This window comes from Malus domestica, chromosome 05 (genome assembly GCF_042453785.1).
Source record: "Malus domestica chromosome 05, GDT2T_hap1".
NCBI classification, from domain to species: domain Eukaryota; kingdom Viridiplantae; phylum Streptophyta; class Magnoliopsida; order Rosales; family Rosaceae; genus Malus; species Malus domestica.
The window spans coordinates 29,525,361-29,543,954 of record NC_091665.1 but is presented as its reverse complement, the minus strand read 5'-3'; the positions used below and the strand labels follow the sequence as shown (position 1 = coordinate 29,543,954).

The window sequence follows — 18,594 nt, the reverse complement described above, 5'->3', positions numbered from 1 at the left end:
TGTTTTTTTTATCACTAAAAGGGAAATAGTCCGATTGATTATTATCATCTCTTGTAATACTTCAATTTCACATAAATTTGACTCGGCTTTCATTCTGTTTGTTTATTGATATCCACGTTCTGATTGTAATCTCACTGTTATAGTTATGCGGAATAAATCTTATACTATACCTTTATTTACGTACTGTAACTTACTTCAAATTCGTATTTAACTGATATTTCATTTCTTGATACGCATATTTTGATTGTGAGTTGATCGCTTATTGTCATTTGATATTTCTTCCTTTAAGATCACTAGCACTCGATGATGTGTCATTAGCATTAAATGGAACTCTAAATCCCTAATCGACCACTTTTAGCCAAATTAAAATCTAAATTTGCTTGATTACAAGGGGGTGAGTTTAAAGATTCAAAACTTCATAGATAATTGAGAGTTAAAACACTTCAAAATATGTTCACGTCATCATTTAACGCTAGTGTCTAGTAAAATAACAAATATTCAGTTTGTCCACGTCAAAATTTAATTCATCACTTATGCACCCTTTCTCGAACATCATTTTTTTTATATTTTAGAATAACGTAAACACCGAAACCCCGCCAAACTCTCTCGTTCTCTCTCTGACGATGATTTCCATGGCAGGGTCCGGAAAGGGGCAGTATCATGCCCCACTGTCGAAGGACATGGAGATGAGAATGCTAACCGTATACATGCTTTTTTTTAAAAAAAACATAAGTGAAAGATTTATTATACGTATGCATTTTCGGTTCTCGTTTGGTGTCGAGAATTGGATTGGAAAATGTATTTTGCGCATAGGATAGGATCCGCTAGCATTGGTACTAAACAATGATAAGGTATAGAAGCATGAAGCATTCCATCCTTCCATAAGCATTAACCAACCAGACAATTGTAAAACACAGTATCAAGCAAGCATCACGTCTCAGTTCTCCACGACATGTAAAACGCTATCAAGTTTTTCAGGTTTACCCGCAGCTAGACTATATACCTGACGAATTGCTGGTTTGGTATTGCTGTGTTTTGAAAAAAAACTGCTGTGAGAATAAGCGGCTGTGCTGTGAGAATAAGCGGCTGTGAAATAAAGCAGCAGAGCGTTTGGTAAACTTTTTTGTAAAAGTGCTTTTGGAAAAAAAAAAGCAGTCTGATAGTGTGTCTTTTCATTAAATGAGCATTGTAGCTCCATGTGCTTTGAAAAAAAGCCAGTTTTCCAAAGCTGCAAATAGCAGCTTCAGCTTTTTCCTTTGATTGCAGCTTATTCTCACAGCAGCTTCCAAAATAAGCTCTCTTTTTTCAGTTTACCAAACACCTAAAACCCTCACAGCTTTTTTTTTATAGGTGCTTTTTTTTTAAGCACCTCACTCCCAAACTAGGTCGAACGAGTGAGCATTATTTATCGTTTTAGCAATAAGATTTAATTATCCTTCCTGTTTTCTAATGTTTCAATATGTTTTAGGCTTCCCTTTCCAATTAGGAGGAGGAGAAGAATTGTTAGTTGAAAAGCAGAAAGTTGGTGACTCAATGGAACTGGACAACACAGATGGCTCAACTCGAACTGAACGTGCTGCTTTCAGTGTGACGCAGCTTGGCTTGATCCTCTCTGATCGCATTAGTCTAAACAGATACTCCATTTGTTTCAAATCCCCAGCCCTCCCAAATGCATCTATCACCACATTGTATGTCGTAATCGTCCACGAGTAATGATATTTCTGCATGTATTCCATCACAGCACTCATATTCTCATATTTCCCAGCTTTTCCATAGCAATCTAGGAGAATGTTGAAAGTCGCAATATTGGCTTGGATCCCAGCACTCTGAAACCTCTCAGAACACTTTTCCATTGTTTCTATTTGCCCGCTGTTGCCATAGGCAGATACAAGAGCAGTGTAAGATTCAGTGTTGACATCACAGCCTTCTTCAATCATAGCTTCAAAAAGCTCGCGGGCCTTTTCCGGTTGCTTACATTTTCCAGGATGACGATTAGCTTTAACGTATACAGCAGCGTTAGGTCGGTACCAGAGCAGCTCCGGTAGCAGTTCAAAAACCTGAAAGTATAAAGGATAAAACGACCACGAGAAGAGATGCTCATAATATGTTCATTCATCTCTCTATGAAAATATAAACAGTGAAAATAATCAAAATCAGCTACCAGGATTAACATTATTCTGATTTTCAAGGGTCCCCATAAGCTGAAAATCGAACCTTTTCTACGCATTCTACGCTAACAAAACGAAATTGAGTTGACCGAAACACCAAAATTCAAATAAAACTCAAGCTATCCAGCAAACTAATTGCTTGAAGGCAGCAGAGTAGACCCTTCAGCTACCCCATTCCGAACAAAACACCAAAATCCCAGTACTCAAAACGTAAATCTCTCTCCTTTCCAACATTTCTCAGCAACCAAGGAGAACAAGTACAAACCCGGATAGAATTTCCGAAAACCCAATTCATCCTGTCACTTCTCACACCAGATGAGTCTAATAATATTTGCAAACAGACCTAACGCAAAAATTCCTATGATTCTTATGCGAGCTGCCCTACGAATGACGTGATTGGTATGCTATATAAGTTTTTCTTCATCATTGTAAGCACGTTGAGTTGTCACAGAAGAGGAATAAAGGGTATTTGAGTTCGGTTCCTACCCTAAGAATTCTTCATTCCATCAATAAGTTATATAAGTAATCAAATGAGTTCAGTTCGACACCAACGTCGACAAAGCCAAGAACTGGCTAGTTTGTACAGGGTGAAGCAATATTCTCCACAAGCAAATCACTAACTATAGTAGGCGGTTCATTACACCAAGTACGTTCATCTCCACAATGGAGGGCAAACCGAGCTGGTCTGAAAGCCACCGAGTTAGCTTGGAAGCGGAAACCAACAAAATGGTTAATAACTATCATCGTCACCTTGATGCTGGTCCCAGGAAGATCCTCGCCGAATCCTTATTGTGAGAATCTCCTCAAATCTCATCATACATTGTGCAGTCAGAGATCATTGTACAATTTTTTATTTAAAATTGAATATAAACAGGACCTTACAAAAAACTGATTGTAATATGATTAGAAGATCCGGCGAGGATCCTCTCTTGCTGGTGTATATGATTGTTGAATGAAAAGTACTAAAGCAAACAAATTTAATGCTAGATTACGATTACAAGGGCTTATAAAGCTGAAAGCTTTTCAGAATCTAACAAGTACACATTAATGGCAGTTTCCAGAACCAAAACAAACACTTGAAATTTGATTGTTCATCTCGATTTTCAAATACTCAAACAGAGACAGACTCCAAATCCCAAACCAAAAACAAACCCACCTTCTAATTCCCACCCAACCATACAATTACAAAGCACACAATCACATTAATCCCTAATCTAGTCCCTAATCTTCACATTATCTCCATCCCATCTCATTTTTTGCCGCCGGCGTTGATCCCTCCGGCCTGCTGCGCCGCTGCTTTCTTCTTCGCCTTCTCCTGCAGCGCTTTCGCGTCCCTAAGCCGAAAAACAAACAGAATCCCCAGCTCAGAATTGAATCAAAAACAAAATCCCAATTCAGAACCGAAACACAAGCAAAATCCCAATTCAGAACTGAATCACAAACAGAATTCTAATTCATAATTGAATCACAAACAAAACCCCAATTCATGAGTGAATCACAAGCAAGATTCCAATTCAAAATTGAATCGTAAACACCAATCCAACTCAGAATTAAATCACAAGCAATGCATTGAACATGAAAGGCATGAAGTTCAGAGAAAAAGGGATCAAAATCGATACCTTTCGCGGCGTTGTTCAGGGGTTAATCCGTCATTTTTGGGCTTGGATTTGTTGCCGCCAGACCTGGCCTGAGCCCTTTCGCGGTCTCGATCCCTCTGGTTTCCGCGTTCGCTTCAGTTAAGACAAACAAAAAAAAACACTTCAAGCATCACAGACAACACGACTCTCAAATTACAATCCGTTTGGTTGCCGAGAAAACGCCGAACACAACATGAAGTCAAAGATCAGGAACAACAAAGATCTGATCTTCGTGATTTTCTCGACGTTTATCGGCAGCCAAACAGGGCATAAATCATTACAATTTAGAAAAAAATTAACAGGGGAAGAATCGGATCCGCTTGCAAAGGATATGGGACATTATTGAAGTGTGTGAGTGAAGCTGAAACAGCCAAACAGAATACAAATACAACAAAGACCCCTGAAATTCGAAAACAAATCAAAATTCAATTAACGATTTCATCGAATCAAAATCCCAAATTCCTAAACGAGAAAAAAAAATTAAAAAAAAGAGGTAAATTTGAATTTACCTGGTCGAGCAACCCGGAGAGATTGATGAAGAAGAAGAAGAAGAATGCTTGCCGGAGGCTTTGATGGTGTTGTGGTGGCTAAAAAGGGAAAGATGTTCGGAAGCGGACGATGTATGGAAGTCTCGAGAAGCCGCGCTTTTTTACACTTCCGCAAATAAATAATTTTTTAGTTGGGTGCTCATCTGGCATTATCTGTTTTTAATTATTTTTTGGCGAGTTATTTGTGCAATATCTATTTAATGTGCCAAATTAATTGGAAATGATTCTTTTCGAATCTCTTCTATTATAATTTGATTTAATTACATTTTCATACATCAGGTTTGGGTCTATTTTAATTTCTTACAATATTTTCAAAACATTTCATTTTCATACCTTAAGTACTATTTTATTTCAAAATAATACTTTCGTTACATTTTTCATCCATTGATCTGTTAAATGTTGACGTGGTTGCCACATATATGTCACGTGGTTGCCAAATGTCTACTACATGGCAAATAAAATATTTTTTTATTTAAAAAAAAAAAACCTGAATTTTCTCAAAAAAAATTTCCTAGTTCGTCCCACCCGAGCCACCCCTTTCTCCCATCCCTCATCACCCACCCCCAAAAATTCCACCCGAGATTAGGTGGATCTACCACAAAACCAGTCCAAAAATCATCTCAAACTCAAAGTATTTTCAAAACCCACCCATAATGAAAATCACAAGATCCTGACCCGTGGGGAAGGGGAAAGGGAGAAGGTCGCACGGCGTCGGGGAGGGGGGGGGGATGAATTGGGTTTGGGGTTTTTGTTTTCCTTCTTCTTCTTCCTCCTACTGTTGCTGCTGCAGTTTTTTTTTTTTTTTTCTTCTTCTTGCTGCTTTTGGATTCTGGGTTAGGGATAGGGATGTGGGTCGCTGGAGGGGGGAGGGATGGTGGGTTTCTTCTTTTTATGAGAAAATTCAGGTTTTTTTAAAAAAAAATTATTTTTTTTTATTTGCCACGTGGCAGACATTTAGCAGCCACGTGGCATATATGTGGTAGCCACGTCAGCATTTAACAGATCAATAGATGAAAAATGTAACGGATGTATTATTTTGAAATAAAATAGTACTTAAAGTATGAAAGTGAAATATTTTGAAGATATTATAAGGAATTTAAATAGATCACAAACCTGAGGTATGAAAGTGTAATTTACCCTTAAAATTATTATAACTTTTAAATAAACTTTCTATTTGTAGTTGTTTGATCAAATTTCAAGAACTCGGATTGATTGATTAGGTGAATGGAAGAGATCCGAAGAGGATCCCTTTCCAAATTAATTAATTAATTAATTAATTGACCTTTTGAAGAAAAATAATTGGGCTTCTTAAAAGGATGGGAAGACATAGCATTCAGGCAAGGCCCATATAAACGCGACAGTCATCAAACCATTGGGCTGATGTTTAAGTGCAGTTTGAAGTTATGCCTTTGTTGATTCAAAAAATTGGAATTTGAGACATTTTTTAATTTGGTGAAAAAAATATCACTAGACTAAAGACTAGCAGGTTTGATTGGTCCATACACGTCACCCCCTTTCCTCCAGTCACTGGCGGAGCTCTACAATTATTTTTGGGAGGAAAAACCAGCATAGTTTTGTCAACATTTTTAAATTACAAACATGTTAGTATCTCTCTCGTCTTGTTGTAAACAAAAAGAAATTACATGCACTTATGCATGTACGGTGGTAGGCATTCAAAAATCAATCACGCATTTTCATTGAAGTAATTAAAACACATGAAACTGCACCCTTTTCGTGTTATGGATGCATGCAAAACCCTAAAGAAAAACAACATTTGCAGCCCACGCCTTATATTAATTTCTTTGTTGAGATAGTGACAGTATTTAAAGTAACAATGGCAAGACATGTGAAGTCAACAAATTAAAGACAAAGATAACCTGCAATTCCACACCTACATTAAAAATATGTCCCACTCTTGCATTAGATCAAGATCTTTGAAAAGTCTATGAGATCCTCAACTTCTTTTACTAGTCATATATTATAATATTATTTTCAATACACCGGATTATGAAATACTCTGATATTTCGAACCATTTGATCTAATTTTAATGTATAATGTGGTACTTAAAATTGTTAAATTCAATATTGGATCAAACGGCTCTAAGCGTCGAAGTATGACATACTCTGGTGTATTGGTACCACCCCATTTATTACACATGGAAAAGAAAAATAAGAAGTGTAGTAGATGATGGGCATGTGGAACCAATATTAAGCTAGCAAAAACCTGCACATTCTGTACTTTGATTGCAACTAGTTAGTCGTTACCTCCAAATTCATAACAACCTAACATCTTCAACCACTCATCTTTGAAACAAACGAATCTCCCACCACAAAACCTTCAAATCAATACATATTAGTATATATATATTTTTCGATGTATTTATGTGTAGATCGTTATTATCCAATAATGACTATTCTTGCTTTGTAAATCTTACATACATGAATAATCTAATCAGATCAGGTCATGCCCGCACACACTACTCATCCTAACATCATTTTTAATTTTCACCACTTATCTTATGAACCAAAACAAAATGCTTGCCTATTGCTCTATGCTCCTCCTTCACTTGAGTTCTATACTTTGTCTTCCAACTTATGCCATACCCATCCTCCTTGTGTCTTCGACTCTCGATTCGCTTGTATATCTAATTTTCTTCCCCCTTCCGTTGTCTCTTTGGGAATTGTTTCTTTTTACAAGTTTGTTCCAATTTCATTACATCTATTTTCATTGATCACAGAACAAGTCCTAAAGAAATAACTAACCCATAAAACCCTAAACCATAATTAACCCATAAAAACGACAAAAACGTTATCCAGAAACTATTATTACTTTTCATCGCATTATGAGGAATAACATAACTATTAGGTTGATATGTATAGCAGCAGTAAATTTGATAAGCTGAAAAGATTGAAGTAAATGTATGACGGTGTTGTACTTGCCACAAACAAGCGGAAGTAGAGGGAACCTAGTACCTCCTCCTCCCACAAGACTCGCTCCCCTTGCCCAAATGCCCCAAAAATCCCTCTTTCCCTCCCCTACAATTTGAGAGCTAAAGTCGGAATAAAACCAGAAAAAAAAAAAGAAAAAAAAGAAAGAGATTAACCAACAACCACAAATACAATCAATCATCCACACAACCAATTACTAATTAGGCTTTAAGCGAAGAAAGAAAACAAACAAAAAAACAAACATACAGACCCACCATTGACAACTTGCTATCGATCCATCACTTAGCTTTTGCCTTTTGGTGCATCGACTCTCTCTCTCTCTCTCTCGTCTTTTTATCTAGATTACAATTCTTTTTTTGCTTCCATCATCATATGAATGTTTCTTTGTCTCTCTCGGGCTCTGGTAAATCTCAGCTTTATTCTTATTGTTTTTCAGAGAGATAAACACAATAACTAAATAATTGAAAGCTGGCGGAGCCATCGTATCTGCCGGTACCACCAGAAGCAACGGTCACGGGACGTAAGGTATCCCATGCATGTACCCACTTTCCGTTTCATTTTCCTCCACTATCAAAGTTCCGTATAACTGTAAACTTAAACGTCTTAGATTCAGACTTTTATTGTTTTACACCCAAATTTCTCCCATGAATGATGAAAATGTGTAAGTAATGTGTATTGTGATGTCGATTGACCGACACAACAAGAAATTTGATCGACTGGCACAAATAAGCTGATCAATTGAAGAAGGAAGCCAGTTGACCGATACATAAGAGTTCTACATTAATTGTGCAATTCTCATTTAGTGTTGGAGGATTTTAGGTGGTTAATGAGTTACTGTGAAATGTGGTGTCGAGATGACAGACGTTAATTAATCGGTTGATTGACACCACAAAATGGCGGCGGGTCGACATAACTGCATTGTGCATTTATTACGCAACACTCATTGTAGTAAGTTAGCAACGTAATATATATTTTTTAAGAAAAACTAACGAAAAAATTCAAAAAAATTTCTCTTTTAACAAAAAACTATTTTTAAAGGTATAGTAAATAATGGCAGTTAAAGGTAAGAACAGTACCAGAAGTGTTTTGTTAAAACTCTTTTTTTTTATACGCGTAAAAATTATAGTTCGTTACTGGTTTTTAACTGGAAACCGTAACTGATGCATGAACTACGTATTTAGTAACTAAAAAAATACATAAAAATGTACGTATTCTTGCGGTTTTTTGCTTAGATGCCCTCAGAAAACGAGTATATTACTCAACTGAAAGAAAAAAAAATTATAGATCCCCATTGTTAGTTCAGTTACATTTCCCAAGAAATCTCAGAATCCAAACAAATCGAACAGATACTTCCGATCCGCTGATTTCCTCATTCCTCCATTGTATTTTAAATTTGTTCATATAATATATTTTTGGTGAATTTGTGAAATGGAAGGTCGCCGGAGGCTAACGCTTCTCGATCAGATGTCAGCGAGTAGCAACGGGAGAGACTTAGCCGGATTGAGCCTACACGACGTGTTGCTGGCCCCTGCAGCCGCCAAACAGCCCCCTCCACCGCCCGCACTTCCCGCCATAATCTCGGGTCGGACCCTACTCGATATAATCCGCGACGAGGAGCCCAAGTCCTACCGGGCCCTGATTGGCAAGAAGGATAAGAAAGCCTGGAAGTCGTTCAAAGAACGCCTCCTACTCAAACGCGCCGGCTCCGCCTGGACCTCCTCCGTCCGTGTCCCCACCTCGGACATCCCTATCCGGAATACGACTAACTACGGTTCCAATCACCACCACCACCCGCGATCTCGCAACTCGCGTCGCAGCTCGGTCCGTTACGTCACTCCCGAGTCCGATCTCGACATGACTCAGCAGGTCGAGAGGCAAATTTCGCGGCGGGGCTCCACTCGATTCAGCGCCAACCCCTCGATTCCGCCCGACGAGGTGGATATAAACAACCCCCGCGCCTCGATGTTCTCGCGCCAGGGCTCTGTGCGGTTCGCGGCGGACGAGGTCGCGGCGGACTCTCCAAGACGGCGATTGTCGGCGGCGCTGGACGAGGAGAGATCGCTGTCGGCGAGGGAAGCTGTGGCGGCGCAAGAGGCTACCGAAGCTGCGGCGGCGGCATTGGCTGCGGCGGCGGCATTGGCTGCGGAAGAAGATACGAGAAATGACGTGTCGTCGGGAGAGACGGGTGCGGCGTCGGGGACGGCGGAGCCGGTGAGGATGTCGTTGATGGACTTGTTGGAGGAGACGGACAGGCAGATGGGGGTGGAGTCGAGGTACACGATGGACGAGGACGAGGATGAGCAGGTGTACGAGGAGGAGGAGGAGGTGGATGTGGCGGCGGAAGAAGGGAATGTGGAGTATAACTGCTGCGTGTGCATGGTGAGGCATAAGGGCGCGGCGTTTATCCCCTGCGGGCATACGTTCTGCAGGATGTGCTCCCGAGAGCTGTGGGTCCAGCGGGGCAATTGCCCCCTCTGCAACAATTTCATCTTGGAAATTCTCGATATTTTCTGAACCAGAAAAAAAGTAAAAGTAAAAGAAAATGCAAGTTTCAACTTTTAATTGGAGTTGTTAGAGGAAACCTTTTTTTATTTTATTATTTATTTTTCGTTTTTGTATTTTCCTCCTAATTACTTTCAGGTTTCAGTAAAAATGAATGAATGCCTTCTGTCCGGCCTCTTCTCTGTACATATATGTTTTCTTTCTCCAGGTTGAGGCTGTAACGGCTATAAAAGGTTCGGAGTCTTCCATCAATCTGTTCGACGTTAGGTCAGTGTGGAAGATACTATGATGGTTGCAATCACTCAAGTGTATTCTTTTTATGTGCGATGTCCGACCAACAACATTACCCATCGGCTAGCTCGGTTTGAAGGCCCACCTCCGGATCTCTTTCCACCAAGATCATAGATAAAAGTTATTATAACTTTTAAAGGAGATTTCTATTTTTAACCATTGAATCAAATTTTAAGAATCTATATCACTTGATCTAGTGACCTTAGTGGAAGAGATCCAGAGATGATATCTTTCCCTTCCGAGTAGTTGTTTTTGTTGTTAGTTTGAGAACCCCGAACTCATTTTTTATTTGTTAAAACGAGCAATGTTGTATCTAAGATCTTCTCTGTTAATGCAAGCTACCGTTGCATTTAAATAATAGAAAAACTAATGGAAGGGTACTGGGGAATTTTGGGTCCCATGATAACTTCTTACACGATAAGTTATCACGATCTCAAATAATACAAAAATAACATATTTCGGATCAAAACAGTAACTGATTGGGGCATTCTCAGGTCACACGCTAAGAATAACGGATTCTTAACAATTTATTCATCGTAACTCGTTTCAACCTGATAAGAAAAAAGTTTAGTTTAATCATTTTAAACTATTTAAAAACCCAACAACAATAGTCGTACTGTTTAATCTCACATGAGTGAGATTAATTTTTTTTAAAGCAAATTAAAAATACTAAAGCAGTTTAAAAATATCAAGGAACATTTAAAAATTTTATAATAATTAATTTACAAGTGTTGACGATGTGTAAATCATCTTTTAGATTTTTAAAACCCTTCGAACCATCATGAATAGTGCTTTTTTCTTAGAGCAAAATTAATAATAATTAATATAGAAGTGTAAAAAATATGCAATCACTTGTAATGACAAGCTTTATAAGTACTGTGATGGGGTCAAATTAAATATAACAAAATGTAATATTACCAACACTGAATGAATATATTTAGAGAAAATTAATTATAAAAATTTAAAAATATTAACATGTAAATATTTTATTATTAAAATAATAAAGTGGATAAAATCCAAAAGAATTTACATCAAAAATTAAAAAGAAATAAAGTTTCAATCAATAAAATAAAAACAAAATAAAGAATAAGAATCTAATTTCTCTATTAATAAATGAAAACAAATTTCAAATGTTACTGAGCTTGTCAGATTTTTTTGTTTCCACGTTCGTGCTTGTCAGATTTTTTTGTTTCCACGTTCGTGTTTACAAATGGATTATTTTGGACGAACACCACGTCCAAAATTGGACAAGATTTGTTGGTGAAAATTTTGTTTAACTCTTCCTTCGAAATCTCTGATGCAATCTAAGTGCATCGCGAAAGGGTAGTATACTCGCATCGCAAAATGGTGGTGCATCACGATCCGAGTACACTTTTGACAGTGTGTCCTCCATCATCATATGAATGTTTCGTCGTCTCTCTCGGGCTCTGGTAAATCTCCGCTTTTTCTTCTTTTTTCAGAGAGAATGTGTAATTGTGGAATCTTCTTATCTTCTTGTGTTGTTTTATGTGTGTACGTAAAGGAAGAAGGGTGAGGACGATACCTGACATTGCACAAATGACGAACACCGCATCCAAAATCGGACAAGATTTGTTGGTGAAAATTCTGTCAACTGTGCCTTCGAAATCTCTGATGCGATTCAATCGCGTCGCGAAATGGTGGTATGCTCTCATCAACGACCACAGCTTCGTACACAAGCACCTCTCCAAATCCTTGCACGACAATCAATTCACTCGTGTCTTTTTGAAGCGAATGTTAGTCCCTACGGAAGACCCCGATGATAACGAAACTCAATCCGTATTCTCAGTACTTACTTGTGACAATGTCGCTGTTGACGATGACGATGGCGGTGTGCAAAAGTATAGCACTCTTTCTGGGACGGAGGACTTCGATGTTCCTCTTGCTATGAGCCTAGAGATTGGGGATGATCAATCATTTCGCGTTGTAGGTCGTTGTGATGGCATCATTTGTCTAGCTGCTCGACCTAATTCTAGTAAGGTGATCTTGTGGAATCCAACAATTCAGGAATTCAGGGTCATTCCCTCGGAGACATTCATTCCGATAGAGTGTATATATCATTTGCCTGTAATGTATGTGAAGAGTATAGTTTCGGTCATGGAAGGCAGGCAACAACAATTTTGAGAGCTGAGAAAGTATCCTGGATGTCCTTTAGAAACTTGGTGTGGATGAAATTTGTCTACCGAATCCGCAGAACGACTGCAGCTTCATTGAATGAACTGGTGCCTATACTGCCTGCTAGGACTCTGTCTTCATGGATCTGGTGAGTGATTTCTTCAGCAAATCCTAATTTTTTTTCTTGAATGATCTGGGTGTATGTGCGCGTGTGGAAATATATATGTTAAATTTGAATGTGTATTTGGTTGAATAATATATTGATGTGTTGTTAAGAATACAAGATAAAGCCTCTCTTCTAGAGAAGTCGAGAAGGAGGCAAAGACGCAACCAATCTTGCCTTCAATCACTCCATAATTTAAGGAGAGAAAGTAGATGAAAGTAAAAGGAAAAGATACCATAAATTGCCCTTTAAGAATTTCATAAATTACAATTGAACAAAAAGAAGCTAGTTGCTAAAGTATTTAACCATATTTTTATTTTGAATGAATTTAATATTTAAAATTATAGAAAAAAAAACAGAAACAAAACCTCCCTTGTTAGTGGATGGTTTCACGTCTTTAAATTCATTTCTTCTCTTTTTTTTTAAATGTTTTTTTAAAATATGTAAATTAATTATTTAAATAAAAAATATATAAAAATGTCAATTGCCACATGCGTATACACGCATGTGGCAAGAGGCTAGTAATAAATGTATATGGCTTCTTCTAATATGTTGTTCTCAATGGATGTTATTTTTTTGTATATTTCAGAATTTCAATGTATAGAAGGAACAACCCTTAGAACTCCCTCTAAAGTCTCCCCAGAAAAGAAAGTGGAGGGGTCTATTACATGTAAACATATGCTTCAAATTTTTGCATTTCAATAAAAAAAAAATTCATGATTTTGTAAAATTCTTCGTATAATTTGCAATTGGTTTTGTTTTGTTTTTTTTTTTTTTTTTTTGTGCATTTTTAAGTGAATGTGGTTGTGAGTTTTGATCTTTGTCTATAAATTTTTGGGTAATTCATTTTCTGCGTTCTGATGTTTGTTTATAAAATGTTGGGCTATTTTGGTTGCATTTATATATACTTCATTCGATTCGGATTTAGGGTCTGTTTGGACCGCCATCTGCCTTGCTCTGATCATAGCTTAGCTTCCAGTTTTTCAGATAAAGTTCACTTTTTTCCTTCAACAAAACAGCCAAGATCCAAATTTATTCAACAATTTACTAATTTTATGTGTTTTTTTCTTTAGGCTTATTTTCTTAAAACATATGACCCAACTTTTTCTCTTGGAGAGAAGAGCATACAATTTGTCAACAACAATACGCCAATTAGTTTAGAATTGGTATCCGAAATTGCTCCAAAAACCAATTTTACACGCTTTTATTGTTGTATAAATTGATTGAGGGAGGATATCTTCAGAAACTGTTTCAAGTTACAATGAAGACGTATAAATCAGATTTTACCATTCACATACAACATTTGCCGAGTTGCTCTTCTTCTGCTCCTGCTTGCTCTCATTCTGCACCTTCCGTCCTATTCCTATCTGGATAATAATGGTCAACTGATTTAAGATGTTAAGAATAAATTTCCCAGCGGGAAGCAGTGAGAATTAGAGCTCAGCAATCCAACTCGTCAACATGTAGCGGGAGCGGCACTTATCTGGTTGCCTCACTATGTAAATTTGATCTCCAATTTTATCGTCAGAGTCCTGGTTCCGGTACCATGTCCATAAAGCCCAAGTCTCATTCTTCACCTGCAAGTTATGCACATTGAATCCCACGGTTAGAATGTAATCCAGGTGGTTAAACTGAGCTGTCATTCTAGTATATACATTCTCTGCAGACTGCAGCCTAGGCCTGTATGTTAGCTACACAAAACGCAACGAGGATATTCTAGTCAGTCACAGGATCTTCAAGAACTCAGGTTAAACTGAGCTGAGTGATTTGATCGTGACGTTGCAATTGAACGATAAAAAGAATTTCAACTTCCTATTTACTGAGTGAAGAGATCTTGAATGGCTAAGCAAAATTATATAATGTGTGGTTTTTATATACTCATTGACTGTCATATTTCTTTCCATACTTTCAAGTTGTATCATATGTAGGGTCATACAAATTAAAGCATGGCATTTATAGAAAATTGAATGCATTATTCAACTGCACTTTTCCCAAACAGAAACACCGAAAAAAGGAGTACCTCAAGGATTCCATGGCCAAAGCTGCTTTCTCTGAAAGCACTGTAATCCGGTTGCCGATCCCAACAAAATTTACCTGCCGCTGGGCCAGAGGTAAAGTTCATTGCACAAAAGGCACCCGCACCTAGGTGTTCATCAGGAGTAGTTAATGGCTCTGGGCAATGACCAGGTTCATCAGCATGATGAACTGCCATCTTCTCTCGATTACCCCCATCACCAACGGTGAGATATACAGGACCACAGGGATCTAAGTTGTAATCATAAACTCGATTCGACCTCTCGTAGGCATGAACCTGTTGTTTTATTCAAGAAAACAGAACAACATTCAGTGAACTTTAAAGCAAAAAGACATTTAGTTACAATGGGGAAAATTAATTCATCATTCATAGACACGAAGGACAACTTAATAAAAACATGCTTGGATCGGAACCAAATGGTAATGCGGTGAAACTAGTTTCAAGATAAGGTCATTGCTGGTCATTGCATTTAAAACAAGTTTGTTTTACATTTCAGTAACCTGGGAACCAATGACTGTTTAATTTCACATTAACTTTGTTTACACAAGCTAAAAGCATAAAATGCAGCTTTTTCCAACTTTCTATCACTATCTGGTATAAATGAAAGACTCAATGGAAGGGCCCTTAAACCACTTCTCACCAAAGTTTCGGACTATAAGAAAGAAACCTGTTACCAATCAAAGATTGTGGCAATAATACTTACATGTCCACTAAACACTATATCAACGCCATAGGAGTACAGTAGCTCTTCCATTTCCATCCTCATACATTCTGCCTCTCTATAATGGGCCTCATAGGTACTATACCAGGGTGGATGCCAAGTAGCTACCAGCCATGGAGTTATGGATCTGTCCACATTAGCCAAATCTTGCTCCAGCCACTTGTATTGCTTCCCTGCAGGGACAGAAACAATAAAACTAAGCTTCATAAAGGAAAAGAAAATGCAAAAAAAAAAAAAAAAGGGATGTTGAGGCAAAACATAAGCTCAAGTTATGCACACTTTTATTACCTGATTTGCTAAAATCAGTGTAGGCTCCAATCATTATAAAATGAATCCCCCCTGCATTAAATGAGTAGTAGAATGTGGACGAGGATCCGCTTTCTTCAGATGGGAATGCAAACCGAGAGCTATAAGCCTCAAATGTCTTATTTTCAGCCTGTTCTTCTATTTCATGGTTCCCTTCGACCACCATTATTGGAACTTTGGAAACTAAACTCTGCATATACCTACACAAATTACCCAGCAATGACAACATAAGAAAACAAGTTCTATGCCATACTTTGCAGCAGCTGCTGTGTGCAATAGAAATAAAGCAGTTTAAGTTTTTACCTTCCCCAGTAATCCCATCTAGGCTGATAGGTCTCATGTATCGGAGAGTTTGGAAATGAGCAAGAATAACAGTCAGATCCAGTTCCATTTGTCAGGTAGAGGTTTGCATATGTAACATCACCAATCAATAGAACAAGATCAGGGTTGTTACTTGTCAAGTGACGTATTGTGGCAGTTGTGTTGTAAGTAAGGCCAAGGTCTCCCACAACTGCTATTCTCTCCGGGTAGCTCCGAGGACCAGTAACTGGCATGGTCCTGAAATGGTGGATTTCACTCATTGCAGGTATAGAAGGATCCCCGCATTGATAAAAATACACTGTATTCGGTTTCAACCCTACATCGAAACAGGAATTAAATCACCAACTCATCAGAAGAATCACATTTCCATCACAACTTATGTTTGGGGAAGTTAAAAGTCCATTCATTTCAGTCGACCCCAACTTTTTAATTAATTCTCCATTGATACTTTGAAGCAAACGAAGAAGCGAATCAAATCAAACCTGTGAGACGAACATGGTGGATGATTCCGGAAGTGTAATTTTGGAGGCCTTCAAAAGGGTAGAGCTGATTGTAAACAAGAGAATATCCTGAGGCTTCATTTGTTGGTGGATACCCCATCTCCCCATATTGAACAACGCTTTGCACACTTTTGGGGTCCAATGGCATTATGTTGTCTCCAATCTGATACTCCCCTGCAACAACAATCCATGAAAAATCAAACCCAATAGGCCAAACCCAAAAAATGATAAACCCCAATTCTCAATTGCAAAAAAGCTTAACGCTTCAACTAATAAACCCGGGCCCTGTATGGGACTACTTCTATAGGAAGTACTTCTGCTCATAAGCGCTTTTATTAGAAAAACAACAACCCAGAAACTGCCTCTATCATCCAAAAACATTTCAAATTTTTATGTCAAATATCATCGGGAGCACTTTTAATTGCGCTTTCTTCCAGAAGCAGTTTCAAATAGGCCCCAATTAACCAAAACCAAAAACTGAAAAATCCCAATTCTCAAATCCTAAAATTCTATTTGCATAAAAGCTTTTAAACACCAACACCAAAAAAAAAAAAAACCTGTTATCCAGGAGATCCAAACGGAGTCGTAATCGGCGGAGAGGGAGACGGAAATCTGCTCGGGCTCAAACCCTTTAACCCGGCGACGGACCCGGTGATCATCATCAGGCAAATCGACGGCGTTGCCGCGCAAGCTGGGATCAAATGGGACGGTGAGGGGCTGGAACGGGCCGTCCAAGGTGGTCGGGATACGGGCCTCAACGGGACAATAACAACCAACAACCACCGCAATCAAACACGTTATCGCAGCAACTGCAGGAACGGAGGAGCACGGAGAAAATGCCATTTCTGTTGGGGAAGAAGACGCCTTGCTTTAGGTCTCATCCGCCTTTAGAGCGCGAAGATATAGAGGGGAAGGTATAAAGAATATGGAATAAAGGAATATTTCTGGATTCTCATGGTGACGTGGTGGGGAGGTTTCTGTCCCACGCAATCCCAGATGTCCTGGTTGGGACAATAGGGCGGCGGTTGTTACTTTGTGATGGGACATGTTGAGACGGGTTAAGTTGACAAGGAAGTTTTAATAGAGTTTTTTGATTTGGACAATTCTCGCCATGAATTTGATTCAAATGAACGGAAATTTTGCATTTTCTATGTTTTGTTTTTATGAATCAACAGTTGAAATTTTACTTTTCATACATCAATATCAATTTCTAACCGGTAGATTGAATAAATTAAAGAAAATCAGAGATAGAATGTATAAGAAATAAAAAAATGTGTATGTATAAAACCATCTTTTATATTTCGATGAGAAATACATGTGACATAAAACCTTAAAAACAGTCACGGAATTTTGTGAGATGTGCTAATAAATGTTGTCTTTAGATAAATCATCTATGTGATTTGAACCCAATGTATTTCAAGATAAAAAAAAATTCTAAATTATCAGTCACCATGTCTTTCTCTATGTAATTTTTTTGGTTGGACTCCATATAAATGTGTCGAAATTACCCAAAAAAAAAGTGTTTTTGTTGTTGAGAGCCACCAATTTTCTTTTTGGTTGGGAGAATATGCTTTCAAAAATTCAACTAAACTCAAAAAGGTTGAACACAATTTTGACATTTATGGATTGTGATATAGGGTTGGGCTTGAAGGTTGGTTATCAACATGGGCTGGAATTTATAGACTACGTTTCTTTTGTGTTGGGCTTAATTTGGTTACAGTTCTAATTAACGGCTTATACAAAATATATTAGTGGCGTGTTTACGTGAGGGGAATGAAATAAGAGAAATAGGAATTGTAGTCATTCAAAGTGGTTCAAGTGTAAATCAACACTTGGAGGATAAAAATATATATACGTCCCACCCAAAATGAGAAATCATATTTTAAACTTCCAAAATTAGATTCTTAAGATTGAGATTATATTGGATTCTTCGAAATGAAGCCCATAAAAAATCCAACTTTTGTACCAATATTTGATTAAATATTGTTAAATTATTTAATTAAATAACTATCTTTGTTGAAATTTATATTATGAGAATATGTGTAGCAAATAAAAACATTTATTAAAAAGAAGGCAATTTAGTAATTAAGTTGGTTTCAATTCCGATTCATGTAAATAAGTAAACATCTTACATGTCATTTGCATCATTCATACTCTAATTCTGGGTAAACAATTTCAACAGGAATTCAATTCTGATTCCACATCATTCCAACTCATTTTCAATTCAATCCCTCTGCAATTCAATTCTTCTCATTCTGATTGGGATTATTAAACAAGTCATAGAAGAGGAAAAAAATCGCACATATACACATAATATTCG

At 37.7% G+C, this 18,594-nt stretch overlaps 2 protein-coding genes and 2 long non-coding RNA genes across 6 annotated transcripts; 2 read left to right on the top strand and 2 right to left on the bottom strand.

Moving 5' to 3' along the window:
* Positions 1-3,131: 3,131 nt before the first annotated feature.
* Positions 3,132-4,508, bottom strand: LOC103435839 (uncharacterized). 2 transcript variants are annotated; one of them, XR_011581465.1, is made up of 4 exons: positions 4,315-4,508; positions 4,144-4,205; positions 3,788-3,898; positions 3,132-3,531 (listed from the first exon to the last, which is right to left on the bottom strand). It is a non-coding gene; the product is annotated as an uncharacterized lncRNA (long non-coding RNA). The 2 variants fall into 2 exon arrangements; XR_011581466.1 differs by having other exon boundaries at positions 3,132-3,502.
* Positions 4,509-8,061: 3,553 nt separating this feature from the next.
* LOC103409173 (uncharacterized) lies at positions 8,062-9,990 on the top strand. Its single transcript, XM_008347980.4, has one exon. The coding sequence runs from the start codon at positions 8,731-8,733 to the stop codon at positions 9,814-9,816; it is 1,086 nt and encodes a 361-aa protein (XP_008346202.3). The 5' UTR covers positions 8,062-8,730; the 3' UTR covers positions 9,817-9,990.
* A 1,243-nt stretch (positions 9,991-11,233) lies between these two features.
* On the top strand, positions 11,234-12,558 carry LOC103409174 (uncharacterized). Of its 2 annotated transcripts, none has more exons than XR_011580587.1 (2): positions 11,234-11,525; positions 11,618-12,558. It is a non-coding gene; the product is annotated as an uncharacterized lncRNA (long non-coding RNA). The 2 variants fall into 2 exon arrangements; XR_011580588.1 differs by having other exon boundaries at positions 11,378-11,525; positions 11,622-12,486.
* A 1,009-nt stretch (positions 12,559-13,567) lies between these two features.
* On the bottom strand, positions 13,568-17,240 carry LOC103409175 (purple acid phosphatase 15-like). Its single transcript, XM_008347983.4, has 7 exons — positions 16,832-17,240; positions 16,257-16,448; positions 15,757-16,090; positions 15,436-15,653; positions 15,130-15,320; positions 14,412-14,702; positions 13,568-13,968 (listed from the first exon to the last, which is right to left on the bottom strand). The coding sequence occupies exons 1-7, from the start codon at positions 17,115-17,117 to the stop codon at positions 13,825-13,827; spliced, it is 1,656 nt and encodes a 551-aa protein (XP_008346205.3). The 5' UTR covers positions 17,118-17,240; the 3' UTR covers positions 13,568-13,824.
* Positions 17,241-18,594: the final 1,354 nt, after the last annotated feature.